This window comes from Hypanus sabinus, chromosome 3 (assembly GCF_030144855.1).
Source record: "Hypanus sabinus isolate sHypSab1 chromosome 3, sHypSab1.hap1, whole genome shotgun sequence".
NCBI classification, from domain to species: Eukaryota; Metazoa; Chordata; class Chondrichthyes; order Myliobatiformes; family Dasyatidae; genus Hypanus; species Hypanus sabinus.
In genome coordinates this window covers 178474268-178499952 of record NC_082708.1, presented here as the reverse complement: position 1 = coordinate 178499952, position 25685 = coordinate 178474268, and the positions used below count along the sequence as shown (strand labels likewise).

The following is a 25685-nucleotide window of genomic DNA, read 5'->3' as shown; positions in this document are numbered from 1 at the left end:
TCCCTTTACTCCACTGTAATACTGGTACATTTGACTTTACCTTCTCCCTCTCAAACTGAAAGGGGAATTCTTTATATTATGATCACTGCCTCCTAAGCTCCCTAAATAAATCTGTTTCAATACACAACAGCCAATCCAGAATTGCCTTTCCCCTAGTGGACTCAACCACAAGCTGCTTTAAAAAAAATCTTGAAAGCATTCCACAAATTCCCTCACATGAGATACAGCACCAACTTAATTTTCCCCATCTACCTGCATATTGAAGTTCCCCATCACTGTCGTAAATGTTCAAAGGTGAGGTTGATAGGTTCTTGATTAGTAAATGTGTCAAAGGTTGTGAGGAGAAGGCAGGAGAATGGCGTTGAGAGGGAAAATTAATCAGCCATAATGGGAAAAGCGGAGCAGGCTCAATGGGCCAGATACCTGAATTCAATTCCTCTGTCTTATGTGCTAGGCAGCCCAGTACAGGCCCACAACGTTGTGGCAACCCATGTAAGTCTTGTCATTGTTCAGTCGCTTAGTCGAGTCTGACCCTTCATGACCTCATGGACCACAGGGTTCATAGGGTTTTCACGGCAAGACACAGAAGTAGATTGCCAGGCCTTTCTTACGCACAGATACTGGGACCCAGCTGGGTTTGAACTTAAAACCATCTGCCTCAAAGTCCAATGCTGGTGCCACCAGCTGGCCCTATGTAAACCTAATTAAACAGTAGAGGTATATCTCATTAATTATATTTAAGATACAGTTAGATAGATTTTTGTGTAGTAAGGGAACTAAGGGGTCTGGGGGAAAGTGAGGTAGGTGGAGCTGAAGCCACAGCTGGAATAGCCACGATCTTATTGAATGGCCGAGAAAGCTCAATGGGCCAGATGGCTGACTCCTGCTCCTACTTCTGATGTTCTTATAATTTTGAGGACTGAGCCTCCATAGTTAAGGTCAACCCTTCTGCCATCACACAGAGAAAGCCAATCTACAACCTCTTTACCTGCAGACAACATTGACTTTGCACGACTCCAGCAGCGACAGGCAGTTCTGCTTCTCCTTCACGTAGTAGGAACAGGACGGGACGATGGTCTGCCTCCTGCGCTCGGCGCACGCCGTGTCCTCGCAGGGGCAGAACAGCAGCTCGTGCGTGAACTCGACGGGGACGCGGTCGAAGAACTTGCGCAGGACTTTGTGGCACTTGAGGTGGTTGCAGGTCTCGGACTTGCTGGAGCGCTTGATGCAGGAGGAGACGTATTCCGTCCGCAGCCTTTGGCACGACTCGTCCACGTTGCAGGCTTTGGCCGCGTCCAGGCAACGGTTGGCCCGTGTGACGCCGACATCAGACCCTGTGAAACCAATTGGACAAACATTATATCTTCCTATAGACCTTGTGGCAACTGCAGTGAAGGCATCTGACAGACATGATGTACAGGTGCGGAGACACTAGTGGGAGCTTTGAAGAGAATCCAAGATCCCCAGCAAAGCACAGCATCCAGACAAGGCTTGAATGAGTACAGTCCCCAGCTGAATCTCCGGAACATCCCAAAAGTAAAACAGAATAATTCTGAACTGCTGTATTCGTCTTGGCTCATTGCCATCTCATGTGACGGTGAAAAGCTTCTGCTTTGCGTGGCATCCAGTCAGTTCATGCCATATATAATTACATCAAGGAATTCCAAAAGAAAACAGGAAATGAATATTGTGTTACCGAAAATGTGCAGAGGAGGTCGACAAAGATTTAAAGATGAGCTTTTATTTGTCACTTGTACATTGAAACATACAGTGAAATGTGTTTTCCTGTCATCATTTATGATGTAGTGGGGGGGATCGGGGTAGCCCACAAGTGTCACCATGCTTCTGGCGCCAACGTTGCATGCCCACCACTCACTGACCCTCGTCAATGTGGGAGGAAACCAGAGCACCCGGAGGAGATCTATGCAGTCACGTGCGTAATGTGCAAGCTCCTTGCAGACAGCGGTGGGAATCAAACCCCGATCAGTGGTTGGTGGTGATGTAAAGCGATTACACTACGGCCACCTGTAACATAATTACACCACAAATAAAACGCAAGGGTCTCGACGAAGTACTGCAGAAGATTAGGAGCAGAAGAGTTCCTCTCGTGAGAAGTTTAGAGTGCAGAGATTAAGAGTTGAGTATACGAGAGATCTGTTCAAAAGTCTGCCAACAGCAGGACAGAACCTGTAATTGAGCCTGGTGTTTGTGCTTGCCGACTTTTGTATCTTCTGCCTGACAGGAGCAGGGAAAAAGAGAATGGGCAAAGTGGGTGTGGGCCTCGCAAGGTTGCTTTCCTTTTGGTATATCATCAGGTTTGCTGTTTCTGGCATGATCCTGGACAGCACAGTGGTGAATGGAAGATGTGCTGTTTTTCAAATAAATTAGATGCTCTAGGAGAGCAAACGTGTGTCAAGAAGTAATAACCAGTGGCACTAAACCTGGACCTTAGATGCTTGTGGATTGTAGATGGGGCTGCAGAAATTGAGGGAGAAGGGACATGGCTCCTCTGTCAGACACAGTAGCCAAATGCCATATATGTTTGTATGCATCAAAGAAGCTTTCTTATCTAGTTGTTTACCCTTGAGCCAAGAAGGTTAAGAGGCGATATAGCAGAGTGGTAGAAGATCACTCCAGGTTCAGGTGGGGTAACTGGAGATACATTGGTGAATAGTTCAAAGTACCACATCTTCAAAGAACTAAAGGAGTCGTAAGGTAAATCATTTTTTTTAAAGAATGGTGACAATCCAGAATGCTGAAATGTGTGGCAATGCTTGCAGACTGCCCCCAGCATATCCTTGGTTGTTAATGCCAGTGACACATTTCACTGTACGTTTTGATGCATGTGTAATAAATAAATCTGAATCTTATTGTCTGCAGAATTGATGGAGGCAGATTCAATGACAATGGGAAACCTGAAGGGAATTGGGCAGGCACTGAAAGGGGAATAATCAGCAAGACTGTAAAGGGAGAAAGACCTATGTTGCACACAAAATGCCCAAAAACCTGCCAAAAAAAAAAAAAAATGAGATGCTCAGTCAATGTGCAAAGTGCACTGGAAGAAGCAATCAAATCAACTCAAGGTGCTTTTAAACACAGGAGGTTGATTCTGAAGTAGGAGAGATCAAGAATGGACCAGAAAATCCGGCTGAAGTAGCTTCAAGGAAAGTCTTAGCAGATGAAAGAATGGCTTGGGAAGGATATTACAGAGTTTGGGAGGGGTATTCAGGGTTTTGGATGTGGATGGAAAAGCTAATGATGAGATGAAGGAATTGGAAAAGGACAGGGTGGCGAGGTGGAAAATGCAGTCTCAGATTTTATTTTTATTTAGAGATATGGCAAAGAACAGGCCCTTCCACCACAATGAGTCACACCTATTTAACCTACCCTCATCACAGGACTATTTACAATCATTAATTAACCAGTACATCCTTGGACTGTGGGAGGAAACTGGAGCACCCAGAGGAAACACACACATTCACACAGAGGACGTAAAAACTCCTTACAGATGGCGCTGGACCTGAACTCTGCACTCCGACGCCCTGAGCTGTAATAGCGTCATGCTAACAGCCGCGCTACCGTGTAGATGACTGCTGCGGGCAGCAGCTGGTCATTGCATCATCCCCGGCTGAAGGAGAAGGAAACAATCAACTTTTGTATTTCTGCAGCCGTATTCTCCACGTGTTTAATGCCTTTTCAGTAAGTGGTCCCAATGTGATCAAACTCTAGTCCATTGTGACTTCCCCCTCTGAAAGCTCATTAGCCAGGTCTGGGCGTCTGAGTTTCAGTGCAGTTCTCTTCATTTATTTATCATCAGCAGGCAGAGGAAGAGACAGCTCTGGTGCAGCATTTCAATGGCTTTAGTCTTTAGGTGGACCATATCTCCTGTGTGCCATTGGGATGCTTCTGGCAACAGTGAATGTGAACAGTAATGGAGCAAATGGCTCAGGAAAACCAGCACAAGTGGCCTGGAGCGAGCTGGCATCTTCATCACACAGAGAGACCAACGGCTATGGTTAATTAAGCCTCAGGTGACAAGACTCATTCTCAGGTAACAAGATTGCTAAGCCCTCAGGCAAAAGGACAACCATGGGGTGGAATAGTTAATGGTGAAGGGAACCTCCAGGAGATTGTGAGGTTAGAGCCCAACAGGCAAAGGCAGATTGGCCAATGTTGTGCATGGCTTCATCATGGGGAATTAGTGTATTTGTGATAGAAATCTATTGAATTGCTTTGTTCCACTGTGAATGCCTGCAAGAAAATGTACCTCATGGCAGTATATGCTGACATATACACTCTGTGGCCACTTCATTAGGTACACTTGCTCATTCTCGCAAGAATCTAATTGGCCAACTCAATGCAAAAAAAGCATGCAGGCATGGTCAAGAGGTTCAGCTGTTGTTCAGACCAAACATCAGAATGGGGAAGAAATGTGACCTAAGTGACTTTAACCATGAAATGATTGTTGGTGCCAGACAGGGTGGTTTGAGTATCTTGGAAACTTCTTGTCTCATGAGATTTTCACGCACAACTGTCTCTAGAGTTTACAGAGAATGAGACAAGACATGAAAAAAATATCAGTGAGCAGCAGATCTGTGAGTGAAAATGCCTTGTAAATGAGAGAGATCATAGGAGAATGGCCAGGCTGACAGTAATTCAAACAGCCATACATACAACAATGGTGTGCAGAAGAGCATTTCTGAATGCACAACTTGGTGAACCTTAAGAGGATGGGCTTGAGCAGGAGAAGACCCACAAACGGGAGGTACCTAATAAAGCGGCCACTGAGTTGATACATAAGTTGATAATAAATTTGCTTCGAACACTTTTGAACATTGTATTCAACAGAACAGGCAACATCAGTCAATGTTTTGCATCTTAATCGTTCATCAGGATCTTATGTGTTAATGCTACATAATTATTGTCATGTAATCATCTAAATAAACCTCCTCTCATGTCAGGGAGGAAAAGGCCAGCTAACCTGTGGTCCCTCAGGCACCTCAATCTGTGATACACTTGAGTCAGAGACCATCTGTGAAGAATTTGCTAGCAACATTGTCTTGAGAATAATTGCTGATCCAATGAGATTAACAGCCTGGATGCGGGAAGAGAGACTTCCTCTCGAAAGCAATGAAGAACCCAATGGCTTAAGTTTTTGGAATTCAGCATGTAAAAGAACAATAAAAGATTGATTTTCTTGTCACATGTGCATCGAAACATAATGAAATGCATAGTTTTGCATCCACAACCAACACAAGACACAGTTAGGTGAGTAGCAAGGGAATGAAGGGTTATGGGGAGCAGGCAGGATCTTACTGCATGGTGGAGTGGGCTCGATGGGAAAGATGGATAACTCCTGCTCCCACTTCTTAGGTGCTTCTGATTGTGCTCAGGACAGCCTGCAAGTGTTGGCACATTTCCAGAGTCAACATAGCATGTCTACAACTTACCCCAATCATCCATCGTTCGAATGTGGGTGGGGGGGGGGGGAGAACCGGAGTACCCGGAGGAGAATTACTCAGTCACTGGAAGAACGTGCAAATTCCTTACGGACAGCACCAGCAGTCCAAACCTGATTGTTGATCTCCGGCACTGTAAACGCTTATGCTAACTGCAAGGCTACTGTGCCATGTCCCAATGGTTCAAGAGCATTGATATCATAACAAGGTGGTCAAGTCAGTTTATATTTGTCTGGTTCAGGTAATGGAGGATGACTCACAACCTACTAAATCATCTGGACTCTCAGGAAATTCCAAAACCAGCAGCAGTTTATGGAAGCTTCAAGAATGGCAGCTTCCAAGCACTTCAATAACTGCTTTGGATACACGTCTTTATGGAGCTAGCAAGCCCTCTGTGAAATGCAAATCAGTACCTTCTCTCTAGTTTCAAACTTACACTATCTTTCCAAAGAGTTCACTTGAAGGAGTTTTAAATAAACATCCTGTGTTAAAAGTCTCCTCAAGTCTGTACGTCTCCAAGACCATCGCAGCCATTCTTGCAATACCGATAACGATCTTCATTAAATTAGTAGATCAGCAACTACAGCAAATAAGTTAGCTTGTGGAAGTACAAAGAGAGATTGTGTGGACAAAAGAGATTCTGTAGGTACTGGAATCTGAAGCATCAAACAAAAAGCTGGAGAAACCAGTGGGTTAGGCAGCATCTGCGGGAAGAGAACTGATGGTTGACGTTTTGGGTTGAGACATCCCATCTGGTCTGGACCATTTTTCTCAAGAGAAATTGTATGTATATGACACATCCTGTAAATGAACAGCATTTCAAATGAAGGCAACTATCACTTCATTATTTAGTTCTTTGTATCTCAGCTTGCATCTGAGAGGTGACGGGGGAAAGTTCAATGGAGATGAGTGGGACAAGTTTTTTTTAATGCACTCTAATGCACTGGCAGGGACTGGTGCTGGAAGCAGACACAATTGAGGTGTTTAAGAGGCTTTTAGACAGCACGTGAAAATGCAGAGAATGGAGGGATATGGACCACGTGCAGGCTGAAGGGACATGTAATTAATCAGCTTGACACAAAATTGTAGGATGAATGTCTTATTCTGGTTGTGTACTGTTCTATGTTCTATATTTTAAATGTGAATGGAGACACTGAATACAAAAATAATTAATTAATAAGTTGTTGGCAAGACCAGCATTTATTACCTGTCCCTAATTGACCTGGCGAAGGTGGTGGTGCTCTGCCTTCTTCAATTTCAAAGCAGATATTCCCACAATATTTAAACACAAGACATTCTGCAGATGCTGTACTCTAAGTTGCATTTGTTCCTGTTTCCCACCGTTCCTTCTGCTCCAAATTGGGAAGATCAGGAGTCTTGACACATTTGGTTGTGTCAGCGTCAAATGGTGCAGAGATTCCCTTAAGAAATGTTTGTCTGAATGCTAAGTGGTGCAAAACTCAGTGCTTCTGGCTTTCATTAGTCAATGCTTCAACTGACCCAGTCTTGCTAAATTCCCAGGGTGGTGGCTGAGAGCACAGAAGAGCCATTCTACTTGATAAAGAGGAGACTCACCTGCTGTTATGGAGGCCAGTCTGGCGTAGTCATACCCTCTCTTGCTGGGCTCATAGGGGGAACTGTCGGCTGTCTCCTCTCCTGCAAATCAAAGTATTAACAACAGTTATACTCACTTCTGTCTGTTTGAGCTGATTTGTCTTTCCTATTCAACTCTATTGACATGAAATTAAATGTCTAGAGGGGATACACTGCAAGGAATTTACTTCCAGTGCTGGTCTACGGGTTGCATTAAATCAGAGGTGGTAAATTTCCCTGCAGCCTCTGCATTCCAGTATGATATCCTACCTGATTTTCACTTGAAATGGAAGGTGAGAAAGATCAGGCAGTAATTTCAAGTTCAAGTTTAATTATCTTTCAACCATACATAAATATAGCCAAATGGAATGGCATTCCTCCTGGTTTAAGGCGCAAAACATATTACCAGCAGCACACAGCACACAGCATAAATACATATATGGTTATGATTGCAGAAGAACATACAGTCACAAGGAAAAAAAATATAGGCCAAGTGCTGAGTGGCACAACTGTAGAACTGACGGTAAGTTGGCCTAGTCCAGCTTTTTATTCCACCCAGCAAAGACTGGAGAGCAGCATCAATGGAAGGGGCCATCCCCATCCCAACTGTGAATTTTAGGCTCTCCATCTGATGGAGGAAATTTTCAGCTGGGCCTGCGCTTGCTGGAGTTTAGAAGAATGGGGGGGGGGAGGGGAAGGGATCTCATTGAAACCTATCAAATACTGAAAGACCTAGATAGAGTGGACGTGGAGAAGATGCTTCCTGCAGTGGGGAAGTCTAGGGTCAAAGGGCACCTGTTCAGAAAGGAAGGATGCCTCTTTAGAACAAAAATGAGGAGGAATGACTTTAGCCAGATGCTGGTGATTCTGTGAAATTCAGAAATCCAGACTGCTGCAGAGGCCAAGTCATTGTTTTTTTTAAAGCAGAGGTTGATAGATTCTTGATTAGTAATGCTGTCAAAGGTTATGGGGACAAAGCAAGAGAATGGGTTTATGAGAGAAAATAAATCAGCCATGATGGAATGGCAGTGTAGACTCAATAGATAGAACAGCTTAATTCTTCTCCTATGTCTTATTGTCTTATGCTCTTAATGCTGTTGCCTATTTCTTTTGATTTTCATAGAGTACACAGAAAATTTACAAGGCTGTTGCTGAGACTTGAGGATGTGACTTATAGGGAAAGGTTGAACAGATTAGGACTTTATTCCCTGGAGCAGAGGAGAATGAAGGGAGATTTGATAGAGCATTCAACACCATAATTCCATCCAGGCTCGACAAGAATCTCAGAGACCTCGGCCTTGATCCTGCCTTGTGTAGCTGGATCCTGGACTTCCTGTCAGATCGCTGGCAGGTGGTAAGAGTGGGCTCCCTCACCTCCACCCCTCTGACTGTCAAGACAGAAGCCCTCAGGGCTGCGTACTGAGTCCCCTCCTTTGCTCCCTGTATACCCATGACTGTATCGCCACCCACAGCTCCAGTCTGCTAATTAAATTTGCCAACGATGGGCTGACCCCTATTGACATCAATGGATCTGGGGTTGAGAGGGTAAACAGCTTCAAGTTCCTCGGCATAAACATTACCGAGGATCTCACATGGTCTGTACACACCAGCTGTGTAGTGAAGAAGGCACAACTTCAGACGGCTGAGGAAGTTTGGTGTGGGCCCCCAAATCCTAAGAACCTTCCACAGGGGCACAATTGAGAGTATCCTGACTGGCTGCATCACTGCCAGGTATGGGAAATGTACAAAGTACTTCCCTCAATCGCAGGACTCTGCAGAGAGTGGTGCAGACAGCCCAGTGCATCTGTAGTTGTGAACTTCCCATGATTCAGGACATTTACAAGGATGGGTGTGTAAAAAGGGCTCATAGGATCATTGGGGACACAAGCCATCCCAACCACAATCTTTTCTGGCTGCAACCATCCAGGAGGCAGTACTGCAGCATAAAAGCCAGGACCAAAGGGCTCCGGGACAGCTTCTTCCACCAGGCTATCAGACTGATGAACTCATGGTGATTTGTGTGTACTCTATATTACATTGCTATGATTGCACATCGCACATTTAGATAGAGACGTTAAGTAAAGATTTTTACTCCTCATGTATCCGAAGGATGTAAGAAATAAAGTCAATTCAATGCAATTCAATTCAAAATTATAAAATGTATAGACGGGGTTAATACATGCAGGCTTTTTCCATTGAGACTGAGTGAGACTAGAAGTAGAGATAGTTACAGATTATGGGTGGAAAGTGGAATATTTAAGGGGAGTCTGAGGGGGATATTCTTTACTCAGAGGGTAGTGCGAGCGTAGAACGAGCTGCCAGTGGAATGCTGCCGATTTGATTGCACCATTAAGAGAAGTTTGGATAAGTACAATGCTGGGAGGCTTTTGGAGGGCAAATGGCATATTTCATTATATGTTTCGATGTACATACACGTGATAACTAAATTTGAATCTTGAACATTGAATCTATGGTCCAGGTGTGAGTTGATGGAACTAGTCAGAATGACAGATTGGTATGGATTAGATGGGCTGAAGCTTTCTGTGCAGTAGTGCTCTATGACTCTATAAAGACCATCGTTTATTGTCCATTCACAATTACCCTCAAGAGGACATGGTGAGATGCTGGAATGCCCTGTACAAAAATATTCCTGGTGTGTGGCATATAGTGCCACCCTTCAATCTTGTACAAATATGGACCAAAGCTCATAATTTCACGTTCACATTTCTTATGTTATATCTTTGGTACGATAAAAATACAATTTTGAAATTATGCTATTTTTCAATTGTCTTTTAAAAGATTAATATTAATAATTCTTGAACAGGTTATCTAAAATGATTTATTTATTTCAATCTGTCTCTGTACACTTTTATTAACAGTAAAACAATGAATATACATAAATAAGCATCCTTTTTCCTTAAAAATTGTCCATAATTATTGTTACTAATTCACTCATTAATATTAATCTCTGTGCAACATTACCATGGCATGCAAGAGAATATTTTGGAAGATTATCACCAATTTGGGCACACACTTCCAAAATGGTTCACCACCATTGTGTTCTGGTATCAAAATCTATCATAGTTCGATGCCTGGCCTCATAACTTCAAATTTCATAATTCAAATCTCAAAACAGAAATAGATCATTTACATCTGTATCAACCAGTCAGTAATGGCAAAACTACTGAACATTTTTTGTGAGTCTGTATTTTATTGATATCTTATATGTGCTATTTGTGCCTTGTGCTGCATATGACTCGGTACTGTGTTCTGCACTTTGGTCCCGGAGTAACACTGCTTTGTTTGGCTGTATTCATGTAAGACTGAATGACAATTAAACTTGAACTTGGATTGTCACTAAAGCCTATTAGCTTATTCATGTCCTTTTGTTCATAATGTGCTGTGTCATATAATGCAGGTGATTGTGGGCTTTCTATGACTATGATTATTCTTGGCAGGTTTTTCTACAGAAGTGGTTTACCATTGCCTTCTTCTGGGCAGTGTCTTCACAAGTTGGGTGACAAATACAAATACAATACAAATACTTTATTGTCACCAAACAATTGATACTAGAGCATACAATCATCACAGTGATATTTGTTTCTGCGCTTTGTGCTCCCTGAAGTACAAATCGAAGTAAATATAATAAAAAATTAAATTATAAATCATAATTAGAAAATAGAAAAGGGAAAGTACGGTAGTGCAAGTCAGGTCCAGATATTTGGAAGGTACGGCCCAGATCCGGGTCAGGATCCGTTCAGCAGTCTTATCACAGTTGGAAAGAAGCTGTTCCCAAATCATCTTCATGCTCCTGAACCTTCTCCCGGAGGGAAGAGGGACAAAAAGTATGTTGGCTGGGTGGGTCGTGTCCTTGATTATCCTGGCAGCACTGCTCCAACAACGTATGGTGTAAAGTGAGTCCAAGGATGGAAGATTGGTTTGTGTGATGTGCTGGGCTATGTTCACGATCTTCTGCAGCTTCTTCTAGTCTTGGACAGGACAACTTCCATACCAGGTTGTGATGCACCCTAGAAGAATGCTTTCTACGGTGCACCTATAAAAATTAGTGAGGGTTTTAGGGGACAGGCCAAATTTCTTCAGCTTTCTCAGGAAGTAAAGGTGCTGGTGGTCCTTCTTGGCAGTGGACTCTGCTTGGTTAGACCAAGTCAGGTCATTTGTGACATTCACCTTGAGGAACTTAAAGCTTTTGACCTGTTCCACCTGCGCACCACCGATGTAGATGGGGTCATGTGGTCCGCTACTCCTTCTGAAGTCAACAACCAATTCCTTCATCTTGCTGACGTTGAGGGATAGGTTATTGTCTTCGCACCATGCCACCAGGTTCTTAATTTCCCCTCTGTACTCAGACTCATCATTATCCAAGATGCGGCCTACAATTGTAGTGTCATCAGCAAACTTATATATTGAGTTCGATGGAAACTTGGCTACACAATCATGGGTGTACAGTGAGTACAGCAGGGGACTGAGTACACAGCCTTGTGGGGCACTGGTGCTCAGAGTGATTGTAGAGGAGAGCTTTTCCCCTATCTTTGCAGCCTGGGTCCTGTCTGTGAGGAAGTTATTAATACTATCAATACTCTTCAGAGATTGTCTGCCTGGCGTCAGTGGTCACATAACCAGGTGATCTGCACCAGCTGCTCGTATGACCACCCACCACCTGCTCTCACGGTTTCACATGACCCTGATGGGGGGAGGGGGGGTTAAGCAGGTGCTATACCTTGCCCAAGGGTAACCTGCAGGATAGTGGAGTGCCTTACACCTCCTTTGGTAGGTGTAATAGAGGGCTATGGGAACCCTAGGTAGTTCTAAGGTAGGGACATGTTCAGCACAGCTTTGCGGGCCAAAAGGCCTGGATTGTGTTGTAGGCTTTCTATGTTTCTCAGTTGCTTTCAACACTTTATTCTGCAGTTGTCACATTACCTTGTTTGACCTCAATGCATAGTGTAATGATTTGATCTGTATGATATGCAAAACACGTTTTTCACTGTCTCTTGCTACATGTGACCATAATAAACCAATACCAATTAAACCAGATGCTCCAGCCAGCCTGGGAACGATCAATCTAACCTTTCTCTTCTGCATAACCCTCCATCTTTCTCACATCCACGTGCCTACATAAGAGCTTCTTAAATGTCCCTAAGGTACCTGCCTCTAATGCCATCCCCGGCAGTGCTTCACATGAATTCACCTCTCTGAGTGTGAAAAACTTATCAACTTAAATTATTTTTTATATTTCCTATTGCAACTTACAGTGGATTTTTAAAATGTATTGCACTGTGCTGTTGCCGCAAAACAACAAATTTCAGGACGTTTGTCAATGATAATAAACCTAGATGGGGAGCTAACTCACTACCACCTTTCAGTTGGTGGTTGTGGATTGATAATAAATGGCAGCAACACACACCGGATGCAGGAGGAACTCAGCAGGTCAGGCAGCATCTATGGAAACAGCTGATGTTTCTTCAGGACTGGAAAGGAAAGGGGGAAGATGCCAGAATAGGAAGGTGGGAAGGGGTGGGGAAGGAGGATAACCAGGAGGTGATGGGTGAAGCCAGGTGGGTGGGAAAGGTAAAGGGCTGGAGATGAAGGAATTTGATAGGAGAGGAGAGTGAACCAAAGGAGAAAGGGAAAGAGGAGGTGATAGACAGTGAGTGGAAGTAAGAGGCCAGAATGGGGGTATAGGAGAAGAAGGGACAGGGAGGAATACTGGAAGGAGAAATCGATATTCATGACATCAGGTTGGACACTACCCAGATGGAATTTACAGTAACTATGCTACCATGCACCCTTTACAATGCAATGCTCACATCTCGCCATGCAACGAGGCATGGTGACGTAGTGGTCAGCACAATGCTTTACCAAACCGGTGACCCAGGTTCAAACCCAGCCGATGTTTGTAAGGAGTTTGCATGTTCTCCCCCTGACCTTTGGGTTTTCTCCAGGTGCTCTGGTTGCTCCCCACAGTCCAAAGATCAACCAGTTGGTAGGTTAATTGGTCATTGTAACTTGTCCCGTGATCAGGCTAGGGTTAAATCGGGTTTGCTAGGCAGCGTGGCTCAAATAAATAAATCATCTGTGTCCCAATAAACTTAAAAAAATCTTTCACTGTTCCTCTCATCTCCTCCTAGATCAGAATAGCCAGCAACCAGCTCAGGACAAAAGGCAGGGTACAAGCTGCCTGAATTTAATTGTCAACCAATGCTCAGAGCATCTAGGTTATTTAAAAAAAGAGATTAGATTAGCTTTATTTGTCAGATGTGCAGAGTGGCATCCGTTTGTCGTGTGGATCTGCACCTGGGAAGCCCTCTCCAGGGTGCAGGCCTGGCCAGGGTTGTACGGGAGACCGGCAGTTGCCCATGCTGCAAGTCTCCCCTCTCCACGTCACCGATGTTGTCCAAGGGACGAGCAAGGGCCGATACAGCTTGGCACTGGTGTTGTCGCAGGAGTTGCCAGAACAAGGTTGAAGGCAACGTTGGACTGCCTCAGGGACTCCAGCTCCGGATTTGTCCTCAGGGTTTACTCCCGAAGCCTTTCCCATGAGTGGGTATGGCCGCAAGGCAGCAGAGGGTTGAAGTCAAAGTTTTCCCTCTCTTAGCTGGACTGCCTTCCCAGGCGGATGAACTCTGTCTACTCGAATGTACAGAACTTCGAGACAGGCAGTGAAATGCATCATTTGCGTCAATGACCAGCACTGTTTGAGGATTTGCGGATTTCCTGGAGGAAGCATGCGAGTGTCGTGCATGGCATGTTCTCAATTTACTAACCCTCACTAACCCATTTGTCTTTGGATTGTGGGAGTTAACCAGAGCACCCAGAGGAAACCCACGCGGTCACGGGGAGAACGTACAAACTCCTTACAGACAGCAGTAGGAACGGCATTGCTATCTCTGCTGCTACATTACTGTGCCACCATTGGCTCAGTGGCATAGCGGCTGGCATAAAGCTTTACAGTGCCACTGGCCCTGACTGTACGTTCCCGTGACCTCCCACATTCCAAAGACGTGCGGTGTGCTTTGGTGTGGGTTGGCATCCTCAACACCTCATTTCTGAATGAAAACAAATGGCTTCTGTGACACAATGTTCATAGGAGGGGTGAGAAGGGACACGTTTCTTGTGGTGTCTGCATCGGGACTAGTACACTTCTGTTACACCGACTATTTATCATGCAGAAAGATTGCCCTTAGCAATGAAAAACCACTCAGTGTCACTGCTTCTAATGGAAACCAATTAGTCAGCCAGACTTGTTAGGCACTCCTGGCCTTGTGTCCCTGCAACAAGATCAGACCTTGAGGGATTGAGAGTGTCCTGAAAAAAAAATCAACAGGATTTCAAAGAGATTCGCAGAAGAAAGCTCTGCTCTTTAACCTAGCTCCTTTAGATGCTTTAGGAGTGGAATTGCCAACACCTGGACAATACATTTACCAGAAACATTGCAGCCCCTCGAGTACTGGTCATCCCTTGTGCACTGAGGTAATATGTCCCCCAGCTCTGTCAGGTGGTGGAATTTGAAAGCTTCCTCAAGGGCCATTTTGCTTCCCACCCCCATCCCCACCACATGTTATCCAGATGTTTCCTGCTAGTTTTCAATGGTAAAGGGAAACACAGACAAATAATCTCTCTCCCCTCTACAAACCTCCTACCCTCACCTTCCCAAATCCCCCCCAATCACTTGCTCTGGTGAACAATGCTTAATGAAAACATTTCTTTCATTTGAGTCACTGATGGCCTGGGGAATTCATGCCTCTGCTAATGCGTTTTACTCAAGGTGCATTTTCAGTTTGAATAATGAGATCATATCCACTGTCAGATTAAAATTAATCAATTCCAGTTGTGAAACTAAATCAAAAAGAGTACAAATTATTGTTGGCCTGAATACATTAAAAGCCTGCAAAACTGCTCAGTGGAATAAGTCAAGGACAGGATTGACAGGATGGTAGCTCTCTCTCAATTCTGTGGGTGGTGCTGCATGGTCGTTCTTATTTAGTGGAGTGATTTGTCTGGTTAAGTCCGACAATGACCGACACTCCTATATCCTAACTCTTTTTGGCACCCCTGAGCCGTCACCGAACAATTCTTAGTGGCATAGAACCACGTGAGATTGAGCACTAGCAGGTCAACGCTCAGGACCGCATGCATGCAACAATGGATGGAACAACGTGTGTCCACCCTGTGCCGCGAGTCTGGACATCCCGCTGAATCCTGTTTGCGATTGGGATGAAGAATTGCCCGAATGAGGAGTTCCCAGTAAAGTCTGAGTCATAAGCTCACGTTGATTAAGTCCTTTCCATTCTTTCTGTCTTCAGCCAGTGGGTAGTGATTCTGTGGAATTCTTTGCCACAGGCAGTAGTGGAAGCAAAGTCATTGGGCGTATGTAAAGGAGAGGCTGATAGGTTCTTGATAAGACAGAACTAGAATATAAAAAAAATAAAGTAATGTTGAGGCTTTATAAGGCTCTAGCAAGGCCTCACTTGAAGTACTGTGAGCAGTTTCGGGCCACTTATCTTAGAAAGAATGTGCTGACACTGGAGAGGGTTCAACGGAGGTTCACAAAAATGATTTTGAGATTAAAAGGCTTGTCATATGAGGAGTATTGGATTGCTCAATGGAATTCAGAAGAATGAGAGGGGGGATCCAACTGAAATCTATCGAATGTTGAAAGGCCTTGATGGAGTGGATGTGGAGAGAATGTTTCCAGAGGACAGCCTCAAATAGAGGGATGTCCATTTAGAACAAAGATGAGGAGGAATTTGTTTAGCCAGAGAGTGGTGAATTTTTGATTAGTCCAGCCATGAAGGGATTTAGGGAGAGGGCACGAGATTGGGGTTGAGAGGGAACTGGATCAGCCAAGATGAAATGGTGGAGCAGAATCAACGGGTCAAATGGCCTCACTCTGCTCCTACGTATGCCTATGGTCTCATGGAAAGTGGGCAAGTAGACAGAAGAAATGTCTTTGTCCTCGCCAGCTGGTGGAAGAAGTGGAGACTGGCATTTTGTAAGACCACTCTTGTGACCAAGGTTCTGTGAGCTGTTCCTCTAATCTGATTTTCTGTTTTGTTTTACTTGACTGAGGTAAGGGTCAACTTCATCAAATCACTTTTCAGGAGAAACGGTCTCTTGCCAGGTACAGTAATGGAAAATGCACACAGGCTGAAGTCAGAACCAACAGAAATGAAGTATAACAGTGCACAACTGCCAAAGAAAAAGAATAAAAATGAAGGATTTCAGGGGGAAAGCAGTGAGAACTCTAGGAGACTATCACGAGGTAGGTACAGGGAGAAGAAAGATCAATAGCTTGCCAGAGGAAGATCCCTATTTTGGTTTTGGAAGTGGGAGTAGTTTTAATGAGGCCTGGTACAAAAGGGATGATTGTATTCAATACATGCATTAGTTGTTTATCAGTCTTTGTGTGTATTTTTATTCTTTGATTATTTTGTATTTCTCTGTTATATTGTGAATGCCTGCAAGACAACGAATCTTAAGGTAATATATGGTGACATTTACATACTTTCTTATGTATGTACTTACATACTTATGAAGTTCTGCGATTTATAGATTGGATTGTGGCCTCTTTCAGTTGTTTTTTTTATATATTCTGTGATTTTGCCTGTTATTTCTGGTTTCCGTTTGGCATGATTTGTTAAATTTTTTGTGTGAAAGGGAGGATTTAAGGTTTGATTCTCTTCGTGCTATTTGCATGATTTGTTTGTGTGTGTGTGTGTGTGTGTGTGCGCGTGTGTGAGTGCGTGTGTGTGCGAGCGTGTGAGTGTGTGTGTGTGAGTGTGTGTGAGTGCGTGTGTGTGCGAGCGTGTGAGTGCATGTGTGTGAGTGTGTGCGTGTGTGAGTGTGAGTGCATGTGTGTGTGTGAGTGCGAGTGTGTGTGTGCGAGTGTGTGAGTGCATGTGTGAGTGTGTGTGTGTGTGTGTGTGTGTGGGGGGGGGTGTAGGTGATGCAGTTTGCACATTTTTTTTGGGGGGGTGAGAGGGTGATGTTTCTTTTTGAAAGACTTCCATGGTTTTCTCTGTTTCATGGCTATCAGGAGAAGACAACTTTCGGAGTTGTATACTGCATACATACTTTGATAATAAATGAACATTTAAACCTTTAATAATAAGTTTACTTTGAAGCTTTGAAACATTGAATAGTGGACGTATGGTCAACATAACAAATGTGAACATTGCTGTGAAAAAGTTGCAAGTCTTAAATTAATTTGGATTTGTGTGGTCATTTGATTAACCTAAGTTCATTGACTGAGGTAAGTGTCAACATTATGCAATCACATTGTTAGGAGAAATTATTCTTTACTTAATACTACCCTAGCACATACTGAAGAACATGAGAACATAATTGTGCTTTATGGCCATTTTGTTGATAATGCAAAGAGCCATGCATAACTAGAGGACAGAGCAATGCTCATTAGAGGGATGAATGGCTGCCAATAGTATTACCTGTTCACAATGAACACTTTAGTTGCCAGATGAATGCCTCAAGAAAGAGTGAGGAATGCCAAGGTTGCTTATTGTACAGATCAATGGGCTGAATTAATTGTACTGAGTATAAGGGCCATCAGCATTGCTATAAATAGTTACTGTCAGAATAAAAACTGAATATGGGCATTCAATGGCATTAACAGTGCATATCACAAAAGATGGCTAATTTCTTGAGCTGCCAATCAACGTTTATCGGGCTTGGATTTTTTTTTGTACAGAATGGAAGAAGGAGGCAATAAGAGTATTGGGAATGTAGGAACAAACAAAGATCACACAGAGTTGGTGTTTGAAATAACGGGCGACTCATTAAAATTTGGGGACCAGTCAAAGCTGATCTATTTGGGTCTGAATTTGGTACAGCTTTTACACTATCAGTTGAGGAGAATGGTGGTGACAGCAAGAGTTAATAAAGTAACAAACTAGGTCGAGATCGAGCTGCCAGTGCAATGATTTAACTGTTTATGAGAAGTTTGGATCGGTACATGGACAGTAGAGGTACGGAGGGCTATGGCCCAGTGCATGTCGATGGGAGCAGGCAGTTTAAATGGTTTGGCATGGATTAGATGGGCTGTTTATTAGCTATGACTCCGATCAGCCGTGATCACATTGAATGGTGGTGCTGGCTTGAAGGGCCGAATGGACTTTTCCTGCACCTATTGTCTATTGTCTATTGACTCTACAGAATAAAATGGCTATCTACAGGTCAACAGTAAATCCAATTTTCTATTACAACAGTGGGTGCAACAGAATTAGTAAAGGTCCTGACACTTGGGTGTTGCTGCTTCAGTCCAAGTCTCTATTTTTGTTAGCAGTTCCTTGTTATTACATTAGCACAATGCACATCACTATTTACCAGTTATTAGCCCTCACGATTCTCTCCCCTACTACAGGAATCTAAAGTTTGGTCACAGAGTCAAGGATGCTTGGAACAGAGAAGCTTTGACTCCAGTTGTCTGAGTCAGTTGCCACAGTTTGGTGCCACAGCAACTTAGCGGTTAGCGTGACGAGTTTTACAGCTCAGGGTGTCGGAGGGCAGAGTTCAATCCCAGCATCCTCTGAAAGGAGTTTGTACGTCCTCCCTGTGGAATGTGCGTGTTTCCCTCTGGGCACTGATCTCCTCTCACAGTCCAGTGTCTTTCCCGATAAGTTAATTGGTCATTGTAAATTGTCCTGCGATTAGGTTAGGATTAAATTGGGGTTGCGTGGGGAAACATGGTTCTAAGGGCCGGAAGGGCCTATCCAGACCTGTAGATCTAAAAAATAAATAATGTCGAAATTTATATAAAAATTTATTTCTCTCTATTCATCCCTATCAAATTTCCACAACATTATGCAACCATCTATCTATCTTGGCAATAGTCAAGTCAAGCTTACTGTCATTTAGATGTAACCATATATGTAACCATATAACATACTGTATATAGAAATGAGGCAAACCTTTCTCCAAACCAGAGTGTAAAACACATTAGTACACATAACACACATAATGCATGATAACTTATGAAGGTAAGGATAAAATTTACAGATAAATCACACATAAATAATTAACTAATGTGCATAAAATTTCTTGGTGTTCACCTGGTGGAGAATCTCACCTGGTCCCTCAACACCAGCTCCATAGCAAAGAAAGCCCAGCAGCGTCTCTACTTTCTATGAAGGCTGAGGAAAGTTGATCTCCCACCATCCCCCCCCATTCTCATCACATTCTACAGGGGTTGTATTGAGAGCATCCTGAGCAGCTGCATCACTGCCTGGTTCGAAAATTGCACCGACTTGGATTGCAAGATCCTGCAGCGGATAGTGAGGTCAGCTGAGAAGATCATCGGGGTCTCTCTTCCCGCCATTACAGCCATTTACACCACACGCTGCATCCGCAAAGCAAACGGCATTATGAAGGACCCTACACACCCCTCATACAAACTCTTCTCACTCCTGCCATTTGAGAAAGGGCACCAAAGCATTCGGGCTCTCACGACCAGACTATGTAACAGTTTCTTCCCCCAAGCCATCAGACTCCTCAATACCCAGAGTCTGGACTGACACCAACTTACTGCCCTCTACTGTGCCTATTGTCTTGCTTATTATTTATTGTAATGCCTGCACTGTTTTGTGCACTTTATGCAGTCCTGGGTAGGTCTGTAGCCTAGTGTAGTTTTTGTGTTGTTTTACGTAGTTCAGTGTAGTTTTTGTATTATTTCATGTAGCACCATGGTCCTGAAAAACATTGTCTCATTTTTACTGTGTACTGTACCAGCAGTTATGGTTGAAATGGCAATCAAAAGTGACTTGACTTGACTTGATAAATTAATATTGTAGGGTACAGAACAAATGCAGGAAACAAGGGTGATGATAGAGATTTATTTCTGAGATTTATAGTGTGCCACAACATTTGCTGCTGGGACCCTTGTTGTTTGTAGTATAGGTGAATGGCTTGGGTACAGATGTCAGAAGCATAATTAGTAAACTTGTGGATGGCACAAACACTGATGGAATAAGAATATAGAACAGTACAGCACAGTATAAGCCCTTGACCCACAACGTTGTGCCGACTTTTCAAGTTACTCTAAGATCAATCTAAGCCTTCCCTCCTACATAGCCCTCCATTTTTTATCATCCATGTGTCTATCTAAGAGTCTCTCAATTGTTGTTGATAGTGTGGGAGGTAGTCAAGTTGCAGAGGGATATCGATGGTGAAATGGCAGAGAGTGTCAAAGGTAAGCTGATGCATTTTGGGAGCACCAGTGGGATTCAGACATCCATCTCCAACAGTAGATTCTTATGGTGTTCTACAGGTCCACAAATCCTTGTGAACATTACTGTGGTTTTTGGCCATTTTACTGAGAGTGCCCGGCAGTATAAAAGAGCTTATGCATCATTACAAACCAATGCTCATTAGTGTACTAACTCTGCCGGTCTTTGTGTCATTTGCAAACTGACTGATCATATCTCTCATGTTCACACCCAAGCCATTCACAACAATTGATTTGGATGTATTCATATACGGTTGAATGATAAATACACTTGAAGAAAACAAGGGTCCCAGTGCCAATCATTGTGGCACTCCTCAATTCTCAGAAACAAACCTCCACCAGCACCCTCTGTCTCATATTGTCAAGATAAGGAGGATGACGTTTTCAAGATATTCAGGAAATTTGATAGGGTGGACAGAGAGGAATAGATTTTTATCAGTTGAGGACTCTTAGACTTTGCTAACTGGTATCAAAGCTTCTCTGTTCCAAAGCGGCCTTTGCTCTGTAACCAAACTTTAGACCACGTGGTTAGAAAGAGCTATGGGACACTGGTCTTCATTAGCCAGGGCACTGAATAGGATGGTTATGTCCCAACTTCATAAAACCTTGTTCTGACCACAAATGGGGTGGTGCATGGAGTTCTAGTCACCAACAAAGGTTCAAGGGTTCATTTATTATCAAAGTATGTATCCATAAGCAAATCAGATGTTTCTTCTGCAGACAGCCACGAAACAAAGAAGAACATGAGAGTCACTCAGAGCGGAACATCAGACCCCCTCCCCTCACATAAACAGACAGACATGGACAAAAAGCAAAGAATATAACATCCATAAGTCTGAGAAAATCCACAGTCCATAAACGCAATAGATATAAACCATAAACAGGAATAAGTTTGCTTGCTAGTTCATAATTGAGTCCCTGTATCATCTGGGTACCCTGGATTCCCTCCAATGTCAATGTACCCTTCTTCTTGATAACATCGCATCAGTCACTGAATTGAAGGCAGAAAGGGGCTTGTATCTGACTCAGAGATCAGCCCTGTCTCTAACTGAGAGCGTTTGAGGAGCTGAATGCCTCATTCTTGTCACAGTCTTTCTAATCACTTAAGTAGTATCAGTAAATCTCTTTGATTTCAATACAACATTTCAAGGCTCATTGTTCTTGTTTTGTGAGACAAATAAAAATTAAAAAGGCAGCATCCATTTAGTCAGCTATCAGCATAGAGAGTTTATTAAAAAAAGGGTCACTGCCGACAGAACCTATAATTGAGACTACAGCGAACTCTACAAATAAACAAGAGATATTCTCTCAAGCAAATTATCATGCGAGGAGAACTAGTGTTGAATTAAGTGCACAGAGTCAATTCTTGTTGCCTGAGCAGCATGATCTCTGGGGAATGTTAAGCCAGTGGAATGAATAAACTGAGGCTTTATAAAGCATTGCTCAGTCTGAACATGAAGCATTGTGAGCAGTTTAGGGCCTCTTACCTAAGAAAGGATATGCTGACATTGGAGAAGGTCCAGAGGTAGTTCTTGAGAATGAAAGGGTTAACGCCTGTGGAGCATTTGATGCCCTGTACTTGCTGGAGAATAGAAGAATGAGGGGGGATTTCATTGAAACCTATTGGATATAGAATGGCCGAGATAGAGTGGACTTAGAGAGCATGTTTCCTTTTGTGGGGGAGTCTTGGACTAGACAGTACAGCCTCGGTTAGAAAGATGTCCCTTTAGAACAGAGGTGAGGAGAATTTTCTTTAGCCAAAGGGTGGCAAATCTATGGAATTCATTGGGCGAGTCATTGGGTATATTTCAGGCTGATAGGTTCTTGATTAGTAAGGGCATCAAAGGTTACAGGGAAAAGACAGGAGAATGGGGTTGAGAGAGTCCATCAACCATGATGGAACGGGGGATCAGACTCAATGGGCCAAATGCCCTAATTCTGCTCCTATATCTTATGGTCTTTAAGATATTCTTAAAACCTATCTCTTTCAATGAGCTTTTGCTCAAATATGGGTAGAGAGGTTCTTGATTAGTAAGGTTACTGGGAGAAGGCAGGAGAATAGCATTGAGAGGGACAATAAATCAGCCGTGACGGATTGGTGGAGCAGACTTAATGGACAGAATGGCCTAATTCTTCTCCTATGCCTTATATCTTACGACGCATTTTACCCTTGATCTATGGTGCCACTGTGTACAATCTATAAGGAAAGGGAGTAACAACCAACCTTGTGTCATGCTCTGATGGAGGCTCCAGTAGATCCCGAGGCAGTTCTTCTCCTTCTTCATGCCTCGCTTGCACTTGCAGTTGTGCAGGGGGCTGGAGAGAAGCGACACCACCGCACTCATGCACTGGTTCTTGGCACCGGGACCCAGAGGAGCTGCACTGCTGCCAGCCATGCATTGGCGGAATGTCCTGTACTTGGAGCTGCACTTGGGGTCATTGATGCAGCTCTCGCTGGCCTGTAAGCAGTCGCTGTGGGCCCCTTCCACATTCCACAGTCCATCTGGCAAGGAGGGGCGGGGGGGGGGGGGGGAAGAAAGAAGATGTTCATATTTAATTCAACAGCACGAGTCCGTGATGGAAACCAGCCTACTCTCCACTGAAACTGTTCTCACTGACTTGGAAAAACAGCCAACATAATCAAAGTGCCAAAGCACCCTGCACCTTCTCTCTCTTCTCCCTTTCCATCAGACAGAAGGTACATAAGCTTGTAAATGCGTACTGTACCACTGTGCTCAAAGACAGCTTCCAACCCACTGTAATCAAGAGACCTCTTGACCTCACTATCTACCTTGTTACAGCCTTGCACCTTAATGTCTACCCGCACTGTAATTTCTCCGTAACTGTTACATTATGTCCTGCATTTGTTATTGTTTTTCTTTTTTGACTACCTTGATGGGTTCCTTAAGGTTGTTATAGCCAAGGAATGGTAATTGTGATAAGCATCCACGACTTACTAAATGCTTCCAATGGCGTGCACCTCAAATAACCTCTGACAACCAAGTCCAGCTCCTGGCCTTCATGTGTGGCTCAGCTACTAAGATCCGAGTGGATCTGTTTCTATCGACAGGAGAAAGGGCAAAAGCAGGAGCCTTAAAACCAAATAAAAACACAAAATGCTGGCAGAACCCAGCAGGCCAGACAGCATCTATGGGAGAAGGTAGTGATGACGTTTCGGGCCGAAACCCTTCATCAGGAGGGTTGCTGAAGGGCTTCGGCCTGAAACGTCGTCATTACCTCCTCCCATAGATGCTGTCTGGCCTGCTGAGTTCTGCCAGCATTTTGTGTTTTTATTTATTTCCAGCATCTGCAGATTCACTCGTGTAGCCTTGAAACCAGTCGCTTCGGGCAGATGGGGCTCGTCAGCCTTGGTTGGCAGCTCATCGAGGAGCAGGAAAACTCTGATCGCAAACCTCTACTGCCTTGTGGCTATACCCACTCATGGGGAAGGCTTCGGGAGTAAACCCCAATGGAAAGAGTCCCTAAGGCAGCCCTACATTGAGTTCAAAGCTGACTGGCAACTCCTGCGATGCTGTTGGTGCCAAACTGTATCAGTCTCTGCCATTCCTTTGGATTCATCAGATGCATGAAGAGGGGAAGCCTGCTACAGTGACAACAGCTTTTTCTCCATATTGTACTTCCCCGACTTGCGTATCGAGACAGCTAGGACACAAGGTCGACCCAGACCAACGGAGGCTTCAAGCTACCTCGATACACCTATGCTTTGAAATGAACTGTACAGAAGTCATGTAAAACGGTGCTTTTCTCTGTAATCTCAGTATGTGAGACAATAATAAAACAATTACTAATTGCTCAAAGTTCAAAGTAAATAGATTATCAAAGTACAGATATGTCACCAAACACTTTCCCGCGATTCATTTTCTTGCGGGCATTCACAGTAGAACAAAGAAATACAATCGGATCAATGAAAAACTACACACAAAGACTGACAAACAACCGATGTGCAAAGAAAGACAAATGGTGCTAATACAAAAAAAAGTGCAATATTAATAAATAATTGCATAAATAATATTGAGAATATGAGTTGCAGAGTTGCATTACTAAACATGCATTTAAATGCTCTGCATGGAACTCTAGCATAAGATGTACTTGTCAATATTAAAATGCTCTTTGTAAGAAAGGAATTTCAAACAGATGCCATTGGCAGAATGGGGTTAATGACTTTCTTGTGATCTGCATCTCATATTCTGCTTAGGATAGGGTCTGAATCAAAGATTTCATTAGTACATCTTAGGAAAGATATGATTGCAATGGAGAGGGTGCAGAGAAGATCTAAAAGATGGGGTGAGGACTGGAATGTTGCAGTTGAGCGATATGGTTAGAAAGAGCAACGGCTGTTTTTTCTTGGAGCAGAGCAGGCTGTGTGCAGACATAATTAAAAGGAAAGACCTATTTCCCTTAATTATGTGTCAAGAAGAAACAGGAGGCATCAATATAAAGTGGTCAGCAAAAGGAACAGAGGGGAGATAAAGAAAAACATTAAACACGAGGTATTCTTCAGATGCTGGAAATCCAGAACAGCACACAAAATTCTGGAAGAAGTCAGCTGGTCAGTCAGAGTCTATGGAGAGGATGTTTTGGGATGAGACGCTTCTTTAGGACTGCAAAGGAAGGGGGGAGAAGCTGCAATAAGAAAGTAGCATGAGGAGAAGGAGAGAAAAGCTGGCAAGTGATAGGCAAAGCCAAGTGAATGAGAAAATGGGTGAGTGGGGAAGGGAGGATGAAGTGAGAAGAGGGATGGGAGGAGATAGCTTGAAAAAGGAAAAGGGCTGAAGAAAAAGGAATCTGATAGGAGAGGCCAGTGAACCACAGAGAAAGGGAGGGAAGAGAGGAACCCAAAGGAGGCGATAGGCAAGTGATGAGAAGAGAAGAGATGAAAAGAAAGCCAGAAGGGGGAATGGAAAAAGAGAGAAATGGGAGGTGAGTGAAATGACCAGAAATGAGAGAAATTGATGTTCTTGCTATCAGGTTGAAGGCTACCCAGACAGAATATGAAGTGCTGCTCTTCAAATATTTCCACCAGAGGAAGGTTCCGACATGGGACTCACTGACAGAAAGGGTCAGGGAGGCAGAAACCACACTTAAACTACTCTAAGTTTGTAAATGAGGAACCATAAGCTTGTGCTGGAAAATGAGATGAGTTTGATTTTTTTTTAACACGGGGGCCAAATATGTGGTAAGTTTTCTGTGATTCCAAAATTGTCTTGGCTTGAGAAAGGTGCCCCAGGGCTGAGTGAAGGGGGAGCGCAGTAAGATGAATATCACTGACATGGTGAGTTTTATTATCTGGAATGAACCGTCTTAATATGTGATGATAGCAGATCCAATTTGAATATTCAAAAGAGAACTAGATA

General features: G+C 43.6%; 1 protein-coding gene across 7 annotated transcripts in view; it reads right to left on the bottom strand.

Moving 5' to 3' along the window:
* gfra4a (GDNF family receptor alpha 4a) overlaps positions 1 to 25685 on the bottom strand; it is a 277708-nt gene that overhangs the window by 69273 nt on the left and 182750 nt on the right. For all 7 annotated transcript variants that reach the window (XM_059965707.1, XM_059965706.1, XM_059965712.1 and 4 more), the window contains 3 exons: positions 22535 to 22813; positions 7035 to 7115; positions 989 to 1334 (listed from right to left, as the gene is read on the bottom strand). In XM_059965707.1, the coding sequence (XP_059821690.1) occupies positions 989 to 1334; positions 7035 to 7115; positions 22535 to 22706 (599 nt within the window). In that variant the 5' untranslated portion in view covers positions 22707 to 22813. The remainder of the gene's footprint in view (positions 1 to 988; positions 1335 to 7034; positions 7116 to 22534; positions 22814 to 25685) is intronic.